General features: G+C 42.9%; 1 protein-coding gene across 4 annotated transcripts in view; it reads left to right on the top strand.

The window, feature by feature from the left end:
• Nucleotides 1-22,940, top strand: part of NRXN3 (neurexin 3) — a 1,618,670-nt gene that overhangs the window by 38,866 nt on the left and 1,556,864 nt on the right. For 2 of the 4 annotated variants that reach the window (XM_068558806.1, XM_068558724.1), the window contains exons 3-4: nucleotides 13,869-13,898; nucleotides 16,776-16,787. In XM_068558806.1, the coding sequence (XP_068414907.1) occupies nucleotides 13,869-13,898; nucleotides 16,776-16,787 (42 nt within the window). The remainder of the gene's footprint in view (nucleotides 1-13,868; nucleotides 13,899-16,775; nucleotides 16,788-22,940) is intronic. The other 2 variants (XM_068558635.1, XM_068558546.1) reach the window with 1 other exon arrangement.

Below are 22,940 nucleotides of genomic sequence, written 5' to 3'. Positions count from 1 at the left end.
GGCTGGGGCCTGTGCTTGTGAGACCCCTCTCAACCCCTCCCCCAGAGACTCTCCCCCCAGCCGTGGGCTGGGGTGCTGTTTACGGTGCTCCAATAACAGCTTCTCTCCTCGGAAGGGATAATTTCTCAGGCTCTGCCTGCTGATTAGAGCTGGAATTTAAATGAAAAGCTGTGACCTTGTGGAAGTGCCCTAGTTATTCAGAGGCCTGATGAGGAAGTAGGCCTCTTGCTTCGGTCCACCGGAACCCTGGCAGGCGCGGGAGGAGGGGCTCCTGTCTGCCGGGGCCCAGAGGGGGCCTTGGTGCGCGGTTGCCGGAAGCAGCTGACAGCCTTTGCTCAAGCCTCCCTCTGCCTGCTCTTGATCTCTGCCCCTTGTTGTCTTCCTCCTCCAGTTTAAGTCATCTCAGTGCTGTCCTTGGAGAGGGGACCTGCTGATTTGTCCTGAGCCCTGCTATGTCTCCAGGGAGTCCCTCGTCCAGCCTGAGGGACACCGTTCTTCACCCGAAGCCAGGAGGCAGTGCCTGACACACTGCCTTGTGTTTATGGACACGGAGGGTTTGCTCTCGAAGCTTGCTGCTCGGAGAGGGGATCTGACCCACAGAACTAGCAGCACCAGCCTCGCCCAGGAGCCCGTTAGAAAGGCAGGATCTCAGGCATCACCCCAGACCTGTGGAGTCAGAGTCTGCAAAGACCAAGAGCCCCAGGGGTCTGCCCATTAAAGCTGGAGACACACTGACCTAAAATTCCCCGTCTCTTTGGGGCCCACAGGGCCGTGTTTACTGAGGAAGGTGCATTCCACCTTGCTAAAGCCCTGTTCCTCATCTCTTCTGCTGGGCACAGAGTGAAATATCCACTTTCTGGGTTGACAGGAGCTAAGAGGAAGAATGAGATTAAGGAAAGGGAAGGGAATGAACGCTTAGCAACCACTTGGTCTGTGCAGATCTCTGTTCAGGCACTTCCTATATATGTGAGGCAAGGTAGCTGCCAGCTTTCACATGGCCTTCAAGCTAAGGTTGATTTTTCACTTTTTAAATAGTTGAAAGCAATCAAAAGAAGAATAATTAGTGATGCAAAAATTTTATGAAATTCAGATTTCAGTGTTCACAAAGTTTTATTGGAACACAGACACGCTTGTTCATTTCTGTATCATTTATGGCTGCTTTGCAAAGGCAGCTTGGAGCAGCTGCAACACAGACACTATGGCCTGCAAAGCCTAAAAGATTTACCATCTGGCCCTTTACAGAAAAAGTTTGCCACCCCTGGGTTAGGGCACAGGCTTGGATCCAGATGCCTCAGTTGACATCCTGCCTCTATCCCAGCACAGTACGGCCTGTTCAGGTTACTTTTCCTTTGTGGGCCCTACTTACCTCATCTGTAAAATGGGGACAATAAGTACCTACCTCATGGGGCTATTGTGAAGATTAAATGAGCTCATGCATGTCAAGTCTTTAGAACAGTGCCTGGCACATAGTAAGCAATGTATAAATTAGCTGTTATTTCAAGTTATCTTGCTTGATCCTTTCCACATGTGTTTCTATTTCACAGATGAAGATACTTAGGCTCAGAGAGGTCTAAAAACAAAAGAAATCATTCTTTTCCTGTGTCTTGGTCCCCCTAACTGTTCAGAGGTTGCTCCCTCTGCTGAGCTGTAGACACCTCTAAACACACCTGCTGTTTTCTACTTGTCACACACTCTCTCCCATCCTTCCTGATCTTTATGCATTCAGTAAAGAGCCCCTCAGACTTAGATCCTGGCCACCATTGCTCTCAAGTGAGGCCAAGAAATCCCAGTAAGAGGGCGGAAAGGGGACCGATATTTATAAAGGATCCACCATGTGCCAGGTCCCTACCACTTCACAGATGAGGAAACTTGGTCTCCAAAACATCGCATCCTTTGCCCAAGGCCAGAAGCAAGTATGGTAGGTATCAAGATTTAAATGCATCCTGGGGTCTCTGCTTTGTCATTCTGCCTTCCTTTGGCTCTGTTGCTTTCCCCAGGAGCTGTGTGGCCTTGGGTAAGTCATTAACCTTTCTGGGTATCAGGCTTCTTTAAATCAGATGACCTCTCAGGCTTCTTGCATTCTGAGGATCTATGATTAGGCCATCTAACTGAGCTCTCTTGGGGAGGAGGATTCAGGAAAATGCCTTCTCCTCCATTACCAGAGACAGACAGCTCCTAACTCCAGTGCTACCCGTTATATTTTTGTCTTTTCTTTCCTATTCTTTTGGACAATAGTCCCACTGGCTTTTCTCTCTTATTTATTAAGAAAAACATCTGACATTTATTGAGCTTGTATTTTGAGCCAGGCACTGAAATACTATGCTTTTACGTGCATCAGTTAATTCTTTTGACATGCCCAGGAGGTGGATTCTGTTATTACACCCATTTCACCATGAACAAACTGACACTCAGGGATATTAACTCATCAGTCCCACCCAGTAAAAAGTGGTGGAGCAGGATGCAAAGGCTGGTATGTCTGGCCCTGGAGATGTCTCATATGGAGTTCCACCTAGAGTGTTCACCCCACAAAGGTACATTCCTGTACTGTATGGTCTCAGCCTAGAACAGTGCCAGTACATCATAGGCACAGAATAAACACTTGCTCAATGAACGAATAGCACTCAAGACTCAGTTTTTAGTTTTACCCCACACCGCTTTAAAAGACAGGCTGCTTTCTTGTTGGGGTTCACCCTGAGACAGAAGGTAATTGAACCAGTGTTTATTCAGTGCCCATCTTGGGCTCAGCTCAGTGGGGAATGCAGGCTGTAGGGAAATCCACCACTGCTGCACATAATTGGATTGGAAAGGGGCCCTTGGCTGGGCTAGCAGTGCTCAGCTCCCAGCCAATTGCCCGGCTGGGGCCTGGGAAGAGCCCCTTGGCTCCTGTAGCTGTTCCTGATGAGTAGGTGTGAGTAAGGAGCTGCTTCCCAGCGTGCCTCCAGCTCCGGCTAACTCAAAGAAGCAGATCACTAGGCCTTGGTGCCTTTTTCTAGAGCCTTTTAAAATCGCCTCCTTTACTGTCTTGGCAAGGCAGACTCCCTGGGGTGCTGGTTATGGTCCCAGTTTGTTTCTCAGTTCTGGAGGGCAAGGTCAGGGTTAGAGCTGGAAACACCATTAAAGTGACCCTGTTGTCTCAATGGGATAGTACTGCCCCTACCCCTGACCCTGCCAAATGTGTAGGATGGGTATTTGTTGCTCCAATAATGAGGGGGCATTGGTGGCATTTAGGAGGAAGGGACAACGAATGCTAAATGTGCTGCAATGTATGGGAAAGTTTCATTCAGAGATTGTGCTGTTCAAGATGCCGTTGGTGAGACCAAAGAGAAACTATTCTGGATTAATTCCTTCTTTGTACAGGAGAGAAAACAGGCCATAGAACTTCCCTGTAATTCAGCTGAGTCACACAGCCTATTTATGGCAGCATTGGAGACCCTCCCATTCCGAAGACCTGCCTAGGAAGGTCTGGAAAGCTCCTGGGCTAAGCTAGTCAGTTTGTGGGGCTAGGCCTCAGGAGGAGTGGGGCGGTGGAATACAGCTGATTGTTGAGGACAGTGGGTGCCCTTATGCGGCCACTTAGCTGACTGTGACCATGGAGGGAGGCATCTGAGGACGCCTGGGTAGGCGGTCTGCCAGGTCTGCCAGCTTCCTGGAGAAATGATGTCGGCGAGAGATGGGAGGGGGGGTGGTGGAGGAGAGAGGGCCTAGATACGCCAGTCTCCTGAATAACAGCAGCAGTGACGACGAGCTTTTGAGCCCTTCCTACGTGCCGTGAACTCTGCTTAGTGCTAGCCATACATACGTGGTTGCATGTGATTGTCACAGTGATCCTGAGAAGATATCTTACAAGTGAGATGCAGTTGTTTTACAGGAAAAAGGCACAGAATAGTTAACATGCTCAAAATCCCAGTTAGCAGGAGGTAGAGCTGGGATTTGAATCCAGGTTTTGGATTATTTAGAGCAGCGGTTTGCAAATTCTGGTGAGCATGAAAATCACCTGGAGAGTTAATGAATGCGATCCAGGCTCACTGAAGTAAGACATTTCCCCCAGGTGCTCTGATATGACCAAAGTTTGAAAACCAGTGTTTTAAAGGAAAGTGAAGGGACTTAAAAACTTCAGCATTAACTGCTGTTTTATACCCTCCATAAGTTCAGGGAAGCAGGGAGGTGGGGGTGAGGAGATAGAAGGGAGGGTGGGATGAATGATCCCCCCTTTGTCTGAGCTCCATGGCACCTCAGGTCACGGGGCTAGTAGAGCCCTCATCATAATACACTATGCTATAGCCAGCTGTGTATTGTCCCCCACATGCCCACATCGGCCACTGTGGGCTCTTGAAGGACAGGGAGTCCCTTATGCTTGAGAACAGAGACTTATCCATGCCTGCATCCCCACTACTTGCCATCTTGTATGTGTTCATAAACTTTGTTACTAGAATCAGCATTTCAGAGATGGAAAGGAACCAAAAGGTTGTCAAGGTTCTTTGTGCACCTAATTTTTGAATCTCTTCTGTAAGAGTTTATTCAAACTTGGCTTGAACCACTGCAGTGATGAGTAACTCATTGCTCCTTTAACCATTCTGTTCCATTCTAACAGCACTGAGTGTTCACAAGCTCTCCTTTATTCTGAGTCACTATAGCTTTCACCACCTGTATTGCTTCCAGCCCTTGGAGACACACAAAATAGATCTAATTACACTTCCAGTGTTTGAAGACAGGGCTTTTGTCTTTAAGGATTTTCTTTTCTAAAGGCTAAAACATCTCCAGTTTCTTTGGGCATTCTCATACAAGGGTTTTCAGCTCTTTCATCCAGGTCATAGTTCTCTGAAAAATAACATCTTTTTGCTTCCTTTCCAAAGAAGGATGCCCACACAGCATACAGTGTTACGGACACGCTGCAACCGGTTCATTATAGAGTGGTAGCATTACTCCCTTTTTCTAGACTCCCTACATCTATTAATGGCAGCATCAAACACCTTACTTTTTAAAAAATGACTATAGTATTAAATGGAACTTAAAGTCACTGAAAACTTTTAAGATTTTGTGTGCACTGCTGCTAAGCCATTTCTCTCCCCTTCCTGCGCTTGTGCAATTGGTTTATTTGACTTAGACTTGGGGCCATTCTTTGATTTTGTCAAATGCATCCCTGGATTTTTAAAATCCAGCACACCATGGTCTATTTGGATACAGTTAATTCATCTAGCACATCTGCCGACCCTTCCAGCTGCATGTCATTCATGAACAAAGAGCTATTTTAGAGAAGTTCATGACATTTGGAGAGCAAGGACTTCTTCTTCTTTGGGAAGAGTCTTTTCTAGAAGCCATAATTGCTGATGCCTTAACCCTTAGAGTGACAAGCATGACTGCCTTCATCTCTCTTCCTTCCATGGTATTCATGAAAAAAGAAGCCACACCCACCCCTCCAGAGAGGTGGAATAGATTGGGAAGGTGCTGCAGACATTCTTTCCTCTTCTCTGTGGCTATGCCATGCAGACACTTCTGGTGATTCATGGGCGCCATTGAGGAAATACTTTCTGTTCAGTCCAGGTCACCATGCTGTAAGAACAAAGTTGGTCTAGAGGCAAATAGTGAGTGCGCTAGCACAGTTACATCCAACAAAGGGCTTAGTGGTGAGAATGGAATGTAGTGGCATCACGGAAGGACCAACCCAGAGGCACCTGCCTTGGAGAAATAGCAACAGGCTCTCCTCTGGTAACCATCACCATCATCAGTCCAACTATTCACTTCATCCCCAGTATTGTTCAAGGCTTGTGGAAAAGGCAAAATCATATAAGCAAACGGTTGATCTTCTGTTCATGTCAGTTCATGATTGCTGTTGGGTGGTTTGTTGATGCCTCGTTTCGTGCTTCAACCTTTTTGATTATGGGTGATGTTCTCAGGGTATCAGTTTGAACCATTTTAATTGTCATTTTTGTAGGTCAAAACCAGTCAAATATCAGCAATTTCATATGGTTCTACCCAGTAAGTAGTTGCTTGGCCTCTTCAGAAATCATCTTGGTTCATAGAAACTCTATGTCTTAGAGTTGGAATGGATTTTTGGTGCTTATCTTCTAAAACCCCGCTTTGACTCTCTTCTGTGGCATTCTGGCAAGTGAAATATCCCCTATTATTCCACCCTCATCTTGCTGAATGCACTTGGTCCTTTATCTTGCATGTGCAACTTTTAAAATGTTTGAAGGTAGCTCTCATGTCCTTACCTGGCTCTCTCCTGTTTGGGCTGTACGTAGCAGTTCCTTCAGCCATTCTGCATGTGACATGCTTTGGGACCTCTTACCATCTGATTCTTCTCCTTTGGATACGTCTACCTCATTAATGCCCCTCCTAATATATGGCACTGTTCTCTGAACCAGAACCCTAGGTTTTGTGATCAGTGATAAGAAGAGGTGGGACTGTTGACTTCTTTTTATTTGTGATTTTTGGGGGTTGGTGGGGGTAGTGGGAGGTTGTGCTTAAGTGCCACAATTTATATTTGCCCCTTAAAATTAAATTTTGCTTTTGCCTGCCACATCTTTTGGGCCCTAATTCCAATGACTAACGAGTTAGCTATTCCTTTCAGCTTTAGTTCATTACAACATCCAGACAGCATGTCATGAATGTTCTCAGCCAAGTCATTTATCAAAATGCTGAGCAGGTCTAGGCTCTGCTGTAAGCCACTGGAGAACCCCAGACAGGACAAGGAAACTGAAGTCCACGATGAAGCTCATGATGAAGGTCAGGAAATTGCCTGTGGAAGGGCTGGTCTGAGACGTGACTGTGGAAGTAGGTGGAGATTTCCTTCAGGCCCCACCTCTTCCCCTTAAGCGTCCTTCTCCCCAATCCCAGCCTGTCCCTTGTGTTCTCCCCTGCCCATGGTGGCAGACTTCCTCAACCTGTGACTGCGTGTCTCCATCCTTCCTTCTCACATGTCCCTGTGCCACTCCTGTCTCTGAAGAAAGGTCTTAAGCTTGGCTTCCTGATGATCTCACACACAGGGCAGTGCAATGACTGAGGAGCCTGAGTGCAGCTCGTGTTCAGATTTGCATTTTAATGAGGGAAGTTGCTTAATAACCCCAAGAAGTGACCCAGGAAAGGAAAAGCCTTCATATTTTAGTAGAATCTGGGGATGGAGATTGAGGAGAGGGAGATGGTGGCCATTTATGTAAAAGGGTTTCCCCAGTGCACCTTAAATCATGCTACACCAGAATCATAAATGAAGTTGAATTAATGTCCAGACACTATTTTCTGCTCCTGAATTCTCCAAGACATGTCTCCTCCCTTCGCCACCAGCACTGAATTAGACAGGGTAGCTAGTGTCATAGCTACCATCCAGCCTGCAGAATCCACCTGCTGGCTTAGAATCCACATTTCACCACTTATAAAGAAGTGGGATTTTGGCTCTAGGTCTTGGTTTCCTTACCTGTAAAACATTAACAACATTAATCAACATTATAGCAATGACTTTCCCATAGAGCTATATTTAATGGCATGACACATAGCCATGGCTTCTATATAGCAAACAGTCAACAGATATTAGCTACTGTTATAATTCTGTCTTTTTACCAAATTAACTGAATTTCTTCTCTTTTAAGCGCTTAAAATGCTAAGATGTGTATTTCTTCTTTCCCCTTCTCTCTTGTCCAAGTTCCCAATCACTCTGCAGACACGATGGTTACCTGTGGCTTCTCTTTCTGTCAGGCCCCACCCCCTACCATCTTCACCGGCTCCTTACTTCCTCCAGAAACATAGGGTGAATGTTTCCATTACCTTCTGATTTTATGTAATTACTCTTTTTAAAAGTCCTTGTGGCTTCATAAAAATTCAACGTTGGCACTTGGCACTTACAGCAATTAGTGACATTTCATTTCTCTACTTCAGTATGGAAAAAGAGATGATATGTGTGGATTTTACAGGGGGAGAAAAGTTACCCTGAAAGTGACTGAGAGAAAAGTCTTGGCAGAGATAACTTGCTTTTTCGCCCCCCAAATCTCTCTCTCTCTCTTTTTTTTTTCCATGAGTGACTTCCTTCCTCCCCTGAAATACTTTCCCCAATTACCCAGCCAAAATGAAGGAAGGAAGGAGGATTAAAAACCATCTGAGGGGGTGGGATATTATAGGTTTGAGGGGGACACAGTACTAGCTTAAATGATGGAGGCCTTCAACTTCTGGCCTGGTTCCTGAACATTGCATCTTCCTTTTGCCTGTTTCGGTAAATGTTTTCTATTCTCTATATTAGTCATTTTCATGACAAGCTTCATGATGGCCACAGCCACTTACAGATGACTTTGCTTTCGTAGCCATTTCCATTCTCCTGAGCTGCAAAAGCAGCTATCTCCATAGGGATTTTCCCAAAGGGTATAACATAGTTTAGAGGGCCATACGTATATTTTGCATATAATCTACATAAGATTTGCAGTCTGTTCTATGGCAATTTCAACTTTGTATATCTTACCTATTGATGATCTTTTTCTCTTCTTGTTCTTGTATGTACCCTGAGAACCTGTGCACCACAGATAGATAGGCACAGGAAGGCATGGGATATATATAGCACTAGATAGAGTGAAGAGAAGGGTAAAAAATATCAGACATCTTCGTGGGATCCAGAATGGTCCCTGAATCCAGCTAGGGTAGCACTTTGATAGTGTGTGACATCTACATAGGAAACATTTCAGTTGCTTTCTAGTTTTTATAATTATTTTTAAAAAGGCATTGTAGTTCCATAAGAATTCTGTATTGAAAATTCTCAATATCCTGACTATCAAAGGCTCTTCCGAGCTCAATTCCTGTTCCCTACCTTCCATTAGGTGAACTCTTATGGAGCTGGCTTTTGAGTCTTCATTGAAGAACTATTCAAATTCAAAGCTGATGGTGGGATTGTTTTGGAGAGATGTGGTCCCCTTTGCTTCCCTGAGCCCCCTGTTCCAGCCCACATCTTGTCTTTTGGCAGCCCTGAACATCAGGTTCAGATTAAATGCCAAACTGCAAACCCAGCCAGGTGCTAGTCCCAAGGCTAGCTGTGTGGTCTGGGGGGCTGCTGCTGACCCTCTGTTTCTGAAATTGACAAGAAGGGTGATCTTCATTTCCTCCCCCACCCCCTGGCTTTCCTCATCAACCACATACATAACACACAGCCAGCATAGATCGCTTTTCCTTCTTTGCTAATTATATCCTTCTCAGTTAAGATTTTTTTTTGAGCATTATTTTTCTGTATCTATATTGGAAAGCCATATAGTTCCTTTTTCTTTCTGAATGTAAAATTTTACTTTAATGTTAAATATGCATGTAGAAAAAAGAACCTCCAGGATATCTTAATATCCCCCATCCCTCCCAGGTTAAGACTCAGTGCTCTAGCCCCTTTTTCTTTGAGGATTCATTCACTTACATGGGCACAGACCCTCTCTTTCATGAAGTGGAGGTGATACACTTTTATATTTGTCCTGACTTTCTTGCAGACCTTAGTCCTATATTGTTAAATGCACCTTAGACTTTTTGCTTGAGTGATTCTTCTGTTTCTTCAACTTATCATGCCTAAAACAGAACTCATTATCGCCCTCATTCCAAATCCATCTCCCAACTCCATCCCACCTTCCTATTTCTGACAATGCTTCACTCAGTCTCCCATCCGTTCTTCCCCTGAAGCATCTCATCGGTCACCCAAAGCCTGTTGAATCCTCTTTCTCCCTTTTCCTTCCTGCTGCCATGATACTAATTCAGGCCCTCTGCCTGTGACAGATCTTTCTGCCTCTCTTTTCCCTCTAATCCATTCTGTCCGCACCATTGCCAAAGCCATCTTCCTCAACATTATCTTCCCTGGGTCATTCTCCTGCCCACAAGCCCTCAATGTCTCCCATCAGCTGCAAGATCAAGTCCTTTTTCCTTAGCCTGGAAACTCAAGGCCTTCATACAATGGTTCCATACTTTGATCCTTAAGATCACCTTTCACTTCTTCCTCAGATGAACCGTTTGTATGTGTTCACTGTTATTCGTACAGCATGCATTACGTACCTACCGTGTGCCTGGCAGTGTCCTAAGTGTTCCAGAAAGTTGACAGGAAAGTCCTTACAAATGCAATTGGTGGTCTTGGGAGGTAGTGGTGTTAACCTGGAACGTCCTCCATCGCTCTAAATCCTAAACCGTCTTCCAAGGCATATTGTAAATCCCACTTTCCTCCAGAAACCTCTGCTGCACACCCAGGGCCCTCCTCACAGTCCTACTGTCCTTATTGTCTGAATTAATCGTTTGACACTTACCAATTACTCATCATTCACTCCTCATTCACTCACCAAATACATACGGAGCACCTACTGTGTGTCAGGCACTATGCTTCGTGTTGCCTCACACATCAGTATATTGTTATAGCATAAACAAAAAAAACAATAACCCTTATATAGTCCTTACCATGTACAGGCACTGCTTTACATATATTCATTTATTTAATCCTCAAAACAACCTATGAATTTGTCATGATAATTATCCAAATTTTACAGATGGGAAGTCAAGGCACAGAGATGTTTAGCAACTTTCCTAGGGTCACAAACTAGAAAGTAACAAAGGTGGGATTCAAATCTGGCTCTGAAGTCCTTGATCTTAACCTCTACCCTTCACTGTCAGGTACCACTATATATATATCATATGTATGTTTGTGTAAATATAAACACACACACACACCTTCTCAACTAGACTCTAAACTCTTCGAGGTTGACAACTACGTACCATACTTGTTTGCATCCCACTACCTTATGCAGCCTTTACATATAGTAGGTACTTGAATCATTTGTTTGATTGATTCTTGTTTCTTCCATTCACTTTTGGGGGGAACTGAGGTCTTTTTGCAGCAAGTAGGAGTGTTTTGGGGTGGAAGGGGAGAGAAACAGAATTTCAGAATAGACCTAGACCCTCTGGAATTCCTGGTTTCCAGTTCTTAACTCTGCAAGCTTAGGGGGTAGGTTTGTATAAGAGAAGACACTAATGTAAAAGCTCATGAAAGGGCAAAAATTCCCTTCTCAAAAAGCAAAATAAAACTCAAACCATAATATGTTTACACAGTTTCTCCCCTCTCTCATGTTATTTCCTGTTATACTTGTTTATGTCTGTTTTGCTTTGTTGCCTACAAAACCAAAGTTTTGACATCAGGATCTCAGATTTGCATTCCTGTCCTGATATTTCTATTTAAGATTTTCTATAAGTTGAAGAATATGTACATTTTATTTGAGTCACAATACTGCAACTACATATGTAGCTTAATAAAACCTGACGAGTACATATTTAAATTTTAAAACACAGGTGGTGGATATTTGCATTTTAAAAGGATTCTTCCTTTTGCAAAAGGATCCACTGCAGGATTCCATTATATATCCAATTCCTCTTAGTGCATTTATCATACAATTTAATTTACCAAAATTTGATTTATATGTCACTCTAAAGGGGTAGCTCTCAAGTTCTAGTGAGTACAAGAATCACTAGTGCGACTTATTTAAAATTCAGATCTTTCCCCAACTCCTCCCCAAGATTCTAATTCATTAGGACTTGGGTGGGGCCCAGGCTCTTCACTGTTGATAAGTATCCCCAGGCGGTTGATGCAGGTGGTCAGTGAAATGTGTTTTGGGAAACACAGCTTCAAAGAAACACAGGTAATACATAAATGGGCCCAACTGTAGGGGCTTCTCCAGGGCTTTGAACACCCTCTGAATACCAAGAGTCCCGTTTCCTCTTCATTTGGCAAATTTTTGTTTACTCTTCTGCCTCTCTTCTACTCACACCTCCCAGCTGCCAAACATCTTTAATTGCGGGTATAAAAATGTTTGTCCTTTCATTTAAAAAATGAAAGGACAGTTATCTCAGTAAAGCCCCCAGCTTTAATGAGATAACTGACATATAACATTGTGTAAATTTGAAGTATATAATGTGTTGATTAGATACACTCATATGAAACACCTTCATTCATTTCATCACATAGTTACCATTTCCTTTTTATGGTGAAGACATTTAAGGTCTACTCTCTGAGCATTTACATTTCAAGTACACAATATAGTACTATTGTCCTTTTATTTTTAACCTCCATTTTGCTCTTAGGGATCTCTTTGGATCTTCCTTATTCTTATTTCTTAATGCTGACAACCCTCCTGTGAATTCACACACCGATTCTGTTCCCGTTCCCCCTTCACATACACCACCTACCTGCCCCAGACCCTCCCTCTTAGTGTGCTTGATCTGGATGCTGAAGGCTATGGCTTGGTCCAGAAATATCAAGCATTTTATGAATAGTTACTTCTGCCGAGGTTTCTCTTAGTCAAATCTAGTGCCTTTGTTCTTTCTTCTTCTTATCCCCTCCCATAAAATACCAAAACTTAATTTTTTAAATAAAACAAATTATGAGAATGACTTGCTTTGGCATGATTCCCTTCCTCCATGAGTATTAATATCCTAGGCCTTGAGAGATGAATGCCACAAAGGTACATTTAAAATATGATAATAGTTTAATGAAATTTGTTTAGAAAAAATGACTGACATTTATGGCACATGTATCTATGTATTTAATATATCATTGATCTTTAAAATGTCAATTGCTTGACCCATATTTTGTCTTTGATTACTTCTCTAAATCTCTAGTTATCTCCAAAAACATTTACAGATTTCCATACTTTAGAGATTTTTCTCCTTTATTAATCTCCTATATCCCTGAATTTTACTCTGGGTAAAGTTCTCTGGGGTGATCTCCAAGTAACTCCAGTAATAATAAAAGCAACGGAAGAGCAAATAGCCATCACGGTTGGCTACTGGTTGGAAATCTTTTCTTTTATTAGATGTATCAGGGCTTATGCTTCCCTTGAAGTAATGAGCTCTTAAGAGCCTTGTCTGACTTCCACAAGAACACAGTGAGAGGTTCTGCTACTTGTTTATTGGGCCTCCGTGTACCTTCTTTAATCCATTCAGTGCTTGGCTAGGCCTCTGTGATCAAAGGTGAGGGACTGTCTAGGAAAAGTTGGCGGTGGAGGAGGGACAGAGGGAAGGGGTGTGGTTGTCACTGGGTGAAGACAAGGATCATATGGAAATAGTTCCAGGTTGTCTAATTAACTCTTGAACGCAGGAACTCATTTTTTTAAAAAAATTTATTTATCATTTATTTATTTGTTTAGGCTGTGCTGGGTCTTAGTTGCGGCATACGGGATCTTTAGTTGCAGCATGTGGACTAATTAGTTGCGGCATGTGAACTCTTAGTTGTGGCATGCATGCGGGATCTAGTTCCCCGACCAGGGATTGAACCTGGACCCCCTGCATTGGGAGCGTGGAGCCTTACCCACTGGACCACCAGGGAAGTCCCGCAGGAACTCATTTTGTATGTTCAGTGTGGTCCGATTTTTGTAGAAGCGACTACTGTATCTAGGGGGAAAGAAAAGTTGGGTGGTAATCTCTGGATGTGGGATTACAGCTGATTTTTTTCTTTTTTCTTGTCTGACTTTTCCAAAGTTTCTACAGTGACCATGTATTATTATTAAAAACAATTTAAAAGAAAGAAAGAAACCTACTTTGCCCAGCACCTGGAGTCTCTTTCCTAAGGGACCTAATCTTTAATAGATTTATCTCAAATCCTACCTATTGCATAGAAACAATGGTGAAAGGAAAGTTCTCATGATGTGGCTGAGAGGTTCAGCAAACAAAAGACTGACCTTGAACTGGATGGCCCGGGACGTTCTGCCCTGCATTTCAGTGCTTGTTGCATGTTCCTCAGTATGTGTGGATGCCCCTTCCACTCCTTCCACTCAAGAATTAAGAGAAGATTGCCTGGCATTTGGGATTCTAACTTTGTCTTCTTTCTTTTTTCCTTCCCCTCCCCCCCCCACCCCGACTCCTCTTCTCCCCTCTCTTCCTTCCTCAAGGCCTCTCCCACCTCATGATGAGTGAACAAGGTAGGTACTCTGTGCTTGTGGTGCTGCAGCTGCCTGAATTGCTTGCCTTCGTGCCTCTGGCTGGTCGCTCAGAGCCTCATCAGCCCTGGCAGGCCATTTGCTGCCTGTCTCTCCTGCCATGGGCCAGGCTGGCAGCAGAGCCATCCTGCGGTGGGGGGCACCTTTCCCAATGCATCGTGGTTTCCCGCCCCCATCACCCCCTTGGCTTCTCCATTATGCACCATCATTTGTCATCCTGGGCACTGGCTCTGCCGGGCTGCCTCCAAGAGAGAAGCATGAAACAAGCCATGACGGTGTCGATAACGGGGGTGAATGAAGCTAATTGCAGAGCAACAGAGCGGTTAACTTCTTCCCTAAGCCCCACGCTGGGGCCCCAGGTTAGGGGAGAGGAGCTGGGCTTCTCTGAATTTCACTCTGAGTAAAGGTTTGCTTTTTGTCTTCCCCTCCATCCCACTGCCCATTGTAATGACTTTTAGCCCCAGCCCCGAATGGTCAAAGGGAACCCTTGGGGGTTTGACTGTTTTCAGTTTTGTATAAAAGCAAAAACCACCGAAAGAACATGTTAATGTCCTCATGGCAGGATTCTAACTCATTATACACCCTGAAGAAAACTGCATATAAAGATCTGTAAATTCAGCATCTGCAACCTAAAATATTCAATTATGCAGGAAATGAACTGTGCAGGAAATTCAGCTCAGCTAAGCACAGGGTGGGCTGTGAATGAAGCCTTTTTCTCCTAAATAAAAATTTTCCATATTATCAGCCTAAATCAGGATTCAAGAACTGAGCCTACTTAAAATTGTCTTTTTCTTCACCGTTCAATTGCTGCTATTGTGTTTCTTCTGCGCTTTGGAATGATTGCAAGATGGGTCTACCTGCCACGCCCTGACACCAAAAGACTGTACTTTAATTTCTCTTGTCTATTTCTTTTCAAAATACACATGGGACTCAGTGCCTTTTTTTGGAGGGCCAAAGAAAAGGGAAAGGAGGGGTATTTCCGTGTTCTGCCGTTTTTTCTTGATCTTTTGAGTAGGGTGGGGCAGCACGGAAGGACACCCCCCCACACACACCCCCATTTCCTTACACTGGATCCATCAGACAGTGTTGCCATAAAGGGGAGTGTATGATCAGAACAACCCAGGTCTGAGGGAAGTTTGCTTATGGTGTCCAGGTAGCTGCAGAGGTGGGCAATTGAGGGCGTCCTGACTTGATAAGGCAGGACAAGGAGGAAGCACACTTTATCAACAGAATTGTATCCTCCAGACCTGAGCCAAGATCCATGATGTGGACTCTGGGCATTTCAATGAACACATGGTCTGGTATAGGAGCAGATGTCAAAGAGCAGAGCTGGACGGAGGGGGTCAGGTGAGTTTTCCAGTGTTAGATGGCGCTCTGGAAGAGGTTGGGATGAAGTCTCTCTATTCTTGTAGGTGAGTGAGAGAAGTGATCCCCCTACAGCAGGTTACTATGAAGTGAATATGAGTAGGGGGTGCTCTTCATGTTGACTTAGTATCCAGGTAGTTTGAGAGAGTTATGCATATCTCTACAGAGTGGTAAGACCCAAGTTCTATGAATTGCTGGAATTCGGTGGCCCAACGTTGATAACAAGTTCCACCAGAAAAAGCAGGCCCTCAGAGTCCTGATGACAAAATGCCCTTCTACATTGTCTCATCTTATGCTCCCAGCTGCCCTTTTGGAGTTCTAGCTTTTACAGTGGCTTGGAAGTCTGAGTGTATCATATGGCTGATGTCATAGCATAGAGTCTAGGTAGATGAGATAGGCTGGTAGGGACTTCTTTAATCCTGATTCAGTTCATTTCAGACCCACTGATGAAGCACAGGCATTTCAGAGGGCTAAATCCCAACGTTGGTGTGAAAAGCATTTGGAGAACCTGTATTGTATACCCTTCCCACTTTTCCGCCTACTACTCAACTTCTCTTGGGCACTCAACATTGAAGTGTACATGAGTAGAGAATTCAGACATACTATGTACATATGCTCTGGGGGGGGGGGGTAAGTCAGGAATCTTCTAGAAAAAGAGGCTTTAGGCAATGAAATAATGACAGACACGGATACTGTGAATCCCTCTTTAGACAGGTTTTCAAAAAAGAATGCAGAATTCTTCTGGGTGGTCAGTGTCACTAAGATTTGAAGGTGCAATTTAATTTGTTTTTAAGAAGGTCCTTTGACCCCATTCCTCCTCCTCTCATTCTTTTCCATTTCCCACCCTTTGTCTGTTCTTGCCCTTGTGATGATTACCTAAAAAGCCAATACTCCTTTCCTTTTCCTTATTCCTTCAACATGAAAGAAAGAGATTTCTGTCTGGTTCTTGCTGAATCTCCAGAATTTGTTTTTGATGCCCATAAATATGTGTGGAAATACTTATGTATGTTGTGTGTGTACCACCTATACATGTATGTCATACTCTTGATCCTCATGACTCATATTAATGTTGAGAAAATACAGGAGAACTTAGATTCTCTGAAACTTTCCCTAAACAATTTTACATTGGTTAAGTGTGTGCAATTTCACATACATGTGGCTATGCAGTGCTTTTGCATGCAGATTTGGTCATGTTTCTAAGGATGGGACTGAGAAGAAGCTAATGGGAAAAAGCTTAAACGTGAAGCTGATGGAAGCAGCCTTGCTGGTCACACTGTTTAAGCAAAACATTGTGCATTTATTTTGTGCTGCCTTCTCAAGATTGTACTGCTGTTGCCATTACTATTGTGGGTTTTGCTATGTGTGTTACATTTCTTTGTGTGTCTGCAGTGTGCTGATGTTTTACTCTCCCTGCTCTCTCTCTCTCTCTCTCTCTTGCCGCCTCCATGGTGGACACCATGCTTCCTCTACATAACTGGACGTTCCTTTCTGTAGGTAGAAGTAAAGGTAGAGATCATTTTATTTTTATCATTATAACTATCAATCTGCCTTCTGAAATATTCATGTATCCAAGGGGAATTGTGATTCTGATGAATATAGTCCAGATTTTAACAGTGTTTTTAACAAAAACTAAAAAAAAATAAAAATAAAAAGCCAATGCTACCATTTTCCTTCAATGTACTTCATACTCAGTGGTTGGGGATCGTTCTGAGTTGGCCTGCCTCCCTCTAAATCCAGGATGAGCCTTACCCATTATGGTGTGCTGTTTCTAGCAGGAATGGGGGGTTCTGAAAGTGGTTGTGCAGTGTTGGGAAGATATGTTTTACTTAAATCAGGGTATTCTAAGATCCCCTCCAGTAAATGTATTGAAGGGATGGGAAAGATGTGAAATGAAGTGCCAATGTTTCATCACTTGGGAATAACTGAATTCAGGGAGGGAAGGATGATAGATGAGCAAGGGGAGAGGATTGGTGAATAGCTTGAAATTTTATTTAATGTGAAATTTGGGGGATATTTATTGCTCTTTTATCTTCTGTGTTACATATTCTGTATTTTGGGGAGTGGAAGTCTTCTGATTGGGGGTGATGAGCTGAGAATGGTGGGACTGAAGGTGTGGAAGAACATAGGAATGACAGTGCATTACATCATAAGGAGAAAATGGAGAAAGAGGCAACACTGGATTTTAACTTACCAAGTCCACCTTTTGCTGGGTAGCCTGGGAAAAGGAGAGGCGCTGAGCAGATGCACTTGCTCTGATGTTCTGACATGCCTTTCAGTGCTTCACACCTTTGGGTACCACAGCTCACTCATCCATTCCTAATCAAAGCTGTCAGCGACCTGAGCCTGGAGAACCTGCCTCACCAGCTCAAATTGGATTAACTGTTCAGGACTGAAGGGAGAGGTTAATTAATAAATTATAAACATGTATTTGCATTTGCTTCTCCCCTTTTCCTTCCTAATTCTCCAGTCCCTATCTCTGTGAAGCCATGTGCCTCTGTTTCCTGTAAAGATTGGCAAATAACAGAAACAGGAAATGTGAATTCTGGCGTGAAGATGTTGAAGAAAGATGGGGCTGGCAAGATATTGAAAATGTTGATTTGATGACTAGTCTGTGAACTGGCCATCTCTCATTTGAATTTCATGCCTTTCTTGATTTTTAAGAAGTTATGTATGGTTACCTTGAAGTAGTTCAGTCCTATCACTTTGGGGTTAATTGATTGCCTATTCCTTTTATGCTAATCACAGAGGCGGGGTTCATTCTCAGAAATCTGTCATGGGGAACTCTTACCCTGTTATGAGCTTGATACCTTTTGAAAGGAGGTGGGAAAGGGGGACGAGGAAGAGGAATGACGATTGAAAGGGTACATCTGGCTGCCCCCTCCACTCCTCTACTTACTGTATACAACCAGAGGCTTCTAGTGATCTCTTCATAGGCAAAGTCACCAGTCTTTGCCCAGGACACAACGTTTCTGAAGCATGTGGCACTGTGTCACTTGTCCCTTCTCCCACTGGCTTCTATGAGAACACATTAGGGTCAGTCTCCCCTGCCCTCCACTCCAACCCCTGAACCTCTCTCCTTTTCTTTCCCTAATCCCCTAAAACATCTCATAAGATAGAGGTCTTTAGTGTTTTTAGATTTTGCACATGGGTATCTTATTTTCTTTCTCCGGTCACTGCTACTAACACTGATTGATCATTTCCTATGTGGCAGCCATTGTGCCATGTGCTTTATATGCCTTATCACACTAAATCATCACAGCTGTCTTGTGAGGTAGATGATAGTGTTATCCTTGCTCTATGGACAAGTAGATCAAGGCTCAGAGAGTTAAATAACAAGTCAGACGGCTACTAACTAAAAATGAAACTCAGAATCTGAGCATCTAACCACTACTCTATACTGCCTCTCTTGGATCCAAGGATGACATCCATGGATATGCCTCCCAACTATCTCCCTGGCACTGACCTGGCTCAAGTTCCAACCTGCCACTTTGCATTCTCCATAACACATGTCCATATAACTGTACTGTCACTTCAATATTTAAAGTCAACCTTCGCACCATCTGGCCACAAACCAGCTTCCTTATTTTTGTTAATGGTTCTCCCGTCTTCCTTATCACCTGGGCTTGAACTCAGCAATTGCTTTCTTTTTCCTTCTTGAACTTTCCTATTCCCAGGTGATGTTAAGAGAGGTTGTTGGGATTCTTTTTTTGGAATGTCTCTTGCATCTCTATTTGACACTCTGGTTCAGTTCCCAGTTAGCCCTTATTAGATTAGTGCCCTAGCCTAATTAGTCTCTGTTCTCTTCCAGTCTGTCCAGTAACTGAGAACTGCTTAAGCTCTGCTGTCCCCCATATGGAGTGCAGGATTAGCTATCTCACTTTCAAAGCCATCCCTAATATGGCCTTTTTACCTTGAACCTTCCCCCCTGTGAATCTTTGATGCAAAATTACTGCCAAATATGATACCAAATAATCTTACTGGACCTTTCCTTGTCTCCTAGTTTTACCTATTCTGTTTTTCTCCCCTATGACAGCTCCCCCTCCTCTTATTTCTGCCCACTGAAATCATACATAGATTTTCTTTCCTAGTTGAGGATGTGAATGCTCTGCACGCTCCATCCAGATATGAGCTTTCCTTCCATGTACCCCCCTACTGTCCTATATTAAACTTATTTGGGAATTGGGCTACTCCCCACTACTAGACTGCAAGTATGTTGAAGACAAACGTATTCATTTTTTAATGCCCAGATGGGTCAAGCATAGGAGGTTATATACCAAGAAGGGACTCAGAACCTCTAATCCTTCTTATCCTGCTGTCAGTCATCTTCCTAAAAGGGAAAATAAAGCAAAATTAAAATTAAATCGGATCGTGTAGCCAATCTGCTCAAAAGCTTTTGAAGGGTTCTTGTTGGATAATTGTCAACATGCCTTCTCCACTTTATTTTCTACAATAACTTAGCCTACTCTACACTCTCACCCCCACCAGGCCCCTTGTCTCAACCTAAAGTCAACAGTTCACTCTGCCTGAATCCACACTATGGTTTCCTGCCTCAGGCTCTTCCTCAAGCTCTTATCCTCTTTCTTGAATGTCCTTGGAACACCCTTCTCCCCCTTATCACCCTTTAGGGCTCAAGCTTCCTAGGTGTGCCAGACTTCGTGTTTCTGTTATAAAGTACCTAGGCCAAACTGCCCTGAATCAGACTTATTCATGTGTTTCAATCACCCCAGTCCCTAAAGAACCTTGCACCCATACTGCACGTAGCTCAGTACTTTGTCCAGAGTTGTACACCAACCTATGCCCCTTATCACTACCCTCATTACCCCAACCAACTGAGCAAAGGAGCCCCAGTAGGTCATGGAGTGAGGCCAGATGTTCTGGCTCCAGTTCCCTCCTCACTCAGGCCTTCTCTTGGCTCTGTGTGTGCAAGTGACGGAGGGAAATGGTCATAGATTACATCAGAATAAAGGTGAGAAAGTCTTTGGATATATTCTTAGGAGCTTGTCAGAGAAAAGAATGCCTCAGATTTTGTCATTCTTTTAAAGCTGAGTGATGAAGCAGTAAACGTGTAGTGGAAAGAATTGTGAAGTTAAATCTACAAAACTGAGCAGGATGTTTAGGCTATAACGATAATCGACACATTCAGGAGGTCATTGGGCTGCACTGGGCCAAAAGCAAACATGACTTTAACTAGAAGCAGCTGACCAAAGGAGTTCTTCAGCAATCAGTCTTGGTCAGCTTTTTTGACTTGATTTTGACTGCCTTTGTTTAAGTGTTTAGAGTGTGTTTTGGCCTCCATCCCCCTTTTCTTGTCAGTTTGGGGATTGACAATCCTGGGTTAGATTACCAAATACTTTCCATTAAAATGAACTTGGAATAGGTGTTGCAGACTCAGATGCCTACAGGGGCTTGACAAGTATTATCAAGGAGCAGATCTTGTAGTAAGAAAAGTCCTAGTGTAAGATCAACAGTAGGGAGTGGTACAGATTGTGGCAAACTGGAAAGCACAAATCCCGTCAAGGGCAGCAGCCTCTACTTTGCTCCAGCTGATTGCTGCCATGCAAGAATGCATGCCCAGTGTCACCAGAGCCTCAAGATAAGCCAGAGTAGATTTTATAAAAATGTCAGCTCATGGCATCTTTCTTTCTCTCTCTATATATGTATACATACACACATACACTCACATGAGCCAAATGATTTGGCCCATGAACCACAAGCTTTTGGCCTTTGGCTTGAGGAGAAAAGAGGAGTAAAATATTCCTCCAAGGTTTCTTGCTGAATGTCAATAGTAGGCAGCATGCTTGATTAATTTTCGCTTTGCCCACAGCAGTGGTCAGGGCACCAGGAATATTTCCTACCCTTAGCACTACTGCCAGGGAGCCTGAGCCATGTGTTGGTTGAAGTTAGTTTTGTAGAGGGGAGTGGGCATGGGTGGAGAGGGTATAGAGAATGCCCAGAATGACCAAGAAGAGAGGTCACTGACACCTTCAACAATTGCCAAGAACCAGCACAATTTGTAAATAGTAAGGTGGCTAGGAGGCGTTTAATTCCTTTTTCCTTTTGCTCTACAGAAATTTTTATCTACTAGACTCGATAGTGTTGACCCTAAATTTACTTTAATCCATCAGATTTTAGAGACCCCTTCCAATTTATAGGTATTTTTCCCCTGTAGATTTGATCATTGGCCTTTTAATGATGAACTAGTCAACACTGGCCAAACTGGAAAGAGATAATTAAGCTACATGAACTTGAACATGATTTCATGTAGATTATATTTTGCTGGTAATAACATTAAAAAAGCTCATTTCGGGAGTTGAGGCCTCTCTTGTCCCTGCTAGGACTCAAGAGCCCTGCAAATAAGTTACTGCTTTGATAGCCAACTGTTTATGCAAATTAGTAAATGCAATGCCAGCTACTAATTATGAAAATAAACTCATCTGTGCTCTATAAATATCTAATTATAATAAAATAGGGGCAATATTATATTTCCATCTCTTGCCTCATCTGTTTCTCATCCACCACTGATTTGTCCTCTTGACAATGAATAACATCATTTTGTTTTTAAAAGAAGCCTATTTTCCATGTTTCTTTATTTTCTTCTAATGTTTTGAAAGTCTGCAGGGGGAAAATAGGTTTATTTTAAACACAGGAAGTAAAATTGCTTGATTTTAGTAACTCTGCGTTTTTGACAGTGATATCTAAAATGGTGCTTTAAAATATGAAAAATGTTTTTTCTCCTTCCCTGTTTAGAAATTTTCATTGGACACTGAAAAAATTTTTTAAAAACAGGTGTTTCGTGGAGCATTTTTTAAGATGTGTAAATGTGAACAGTAGATTTATTAGTAAAATGAACAATGGATCAATGGGGTGTTTCAATTAAGTTCCAATTGGCATTATATATAAAGGAAAATATTTCTCAGATTTCTAACCAATATGTCTATTTCCTCCTTCTCAATTATCTATTTGGATTTAGTGTTTACACACAGATTTCGTTTCTGCGTGCATATATCATAAAACACTTTCTCCTCCAAGGTGAATGGTGACCTACATACGTGTATAGACTTTTGCTTACCAAGGCAAGTTGGTTAATCGTAGAGGACATATAATTTTCAACTTTGATAACATCTACAGGATGTTTTATTAAATTGTATTATCTTTATGAAGCATCTCATTTATAAAGAATTCAAGCAAAATGCATTTCCTTATGTGCTTAGGTTTGTCTATGCCATGGTGTGTTTTTCAGGTGTGTGGGGCAGTGTATATGCATCTGGGTATAGGTACAATTTGTCCAAATACTTATTAATAGGTTTACACTGGTTGAGTATGTTATTACACGTAGCTTTCATTTGTAGAGTACTAAAAATAATTCATTCCAGTGTGATATACATCTGAATTTAGCAGATTGTGTACTTTAACCCTTGAAAAGCAATGGTTATTCAGCATTCAACAAATATTGACAGAGAGCCAACAACGGGCCAGGCCACTTGCTAGGTATTAAGTACACAGGGCTGACCCAGGAAATATGGGCCTGTCCTCTGATATCTTGCTAACAGTCAGTAGAGTTTGAAAATGGTTTTCAAATGTCAAAACCACCTCTCCTTCTAAAGCCTTACATAAATTCTGTTTTCGACTTATTATTATATATGTAGTCTTAAAATGATT

This window comes from Eschrichtius robustus, chromosome 1 (genome assembly GCF_028021215.1).
Source record: "Eschrichtius robustus isolate mEscRob2 chromosome 1, mEscRob2.pri, whole genome shotgun sequence".
NCBI lineage: Eukaryota > Metazoa > Chordata > Mammalia > Artiodactyla > Eschrichtiidae > Eschrichtius > Eschrichtius robustus.
This window is presented reverse-complemented; position numbering and strand designations above follow the sequence as displayed.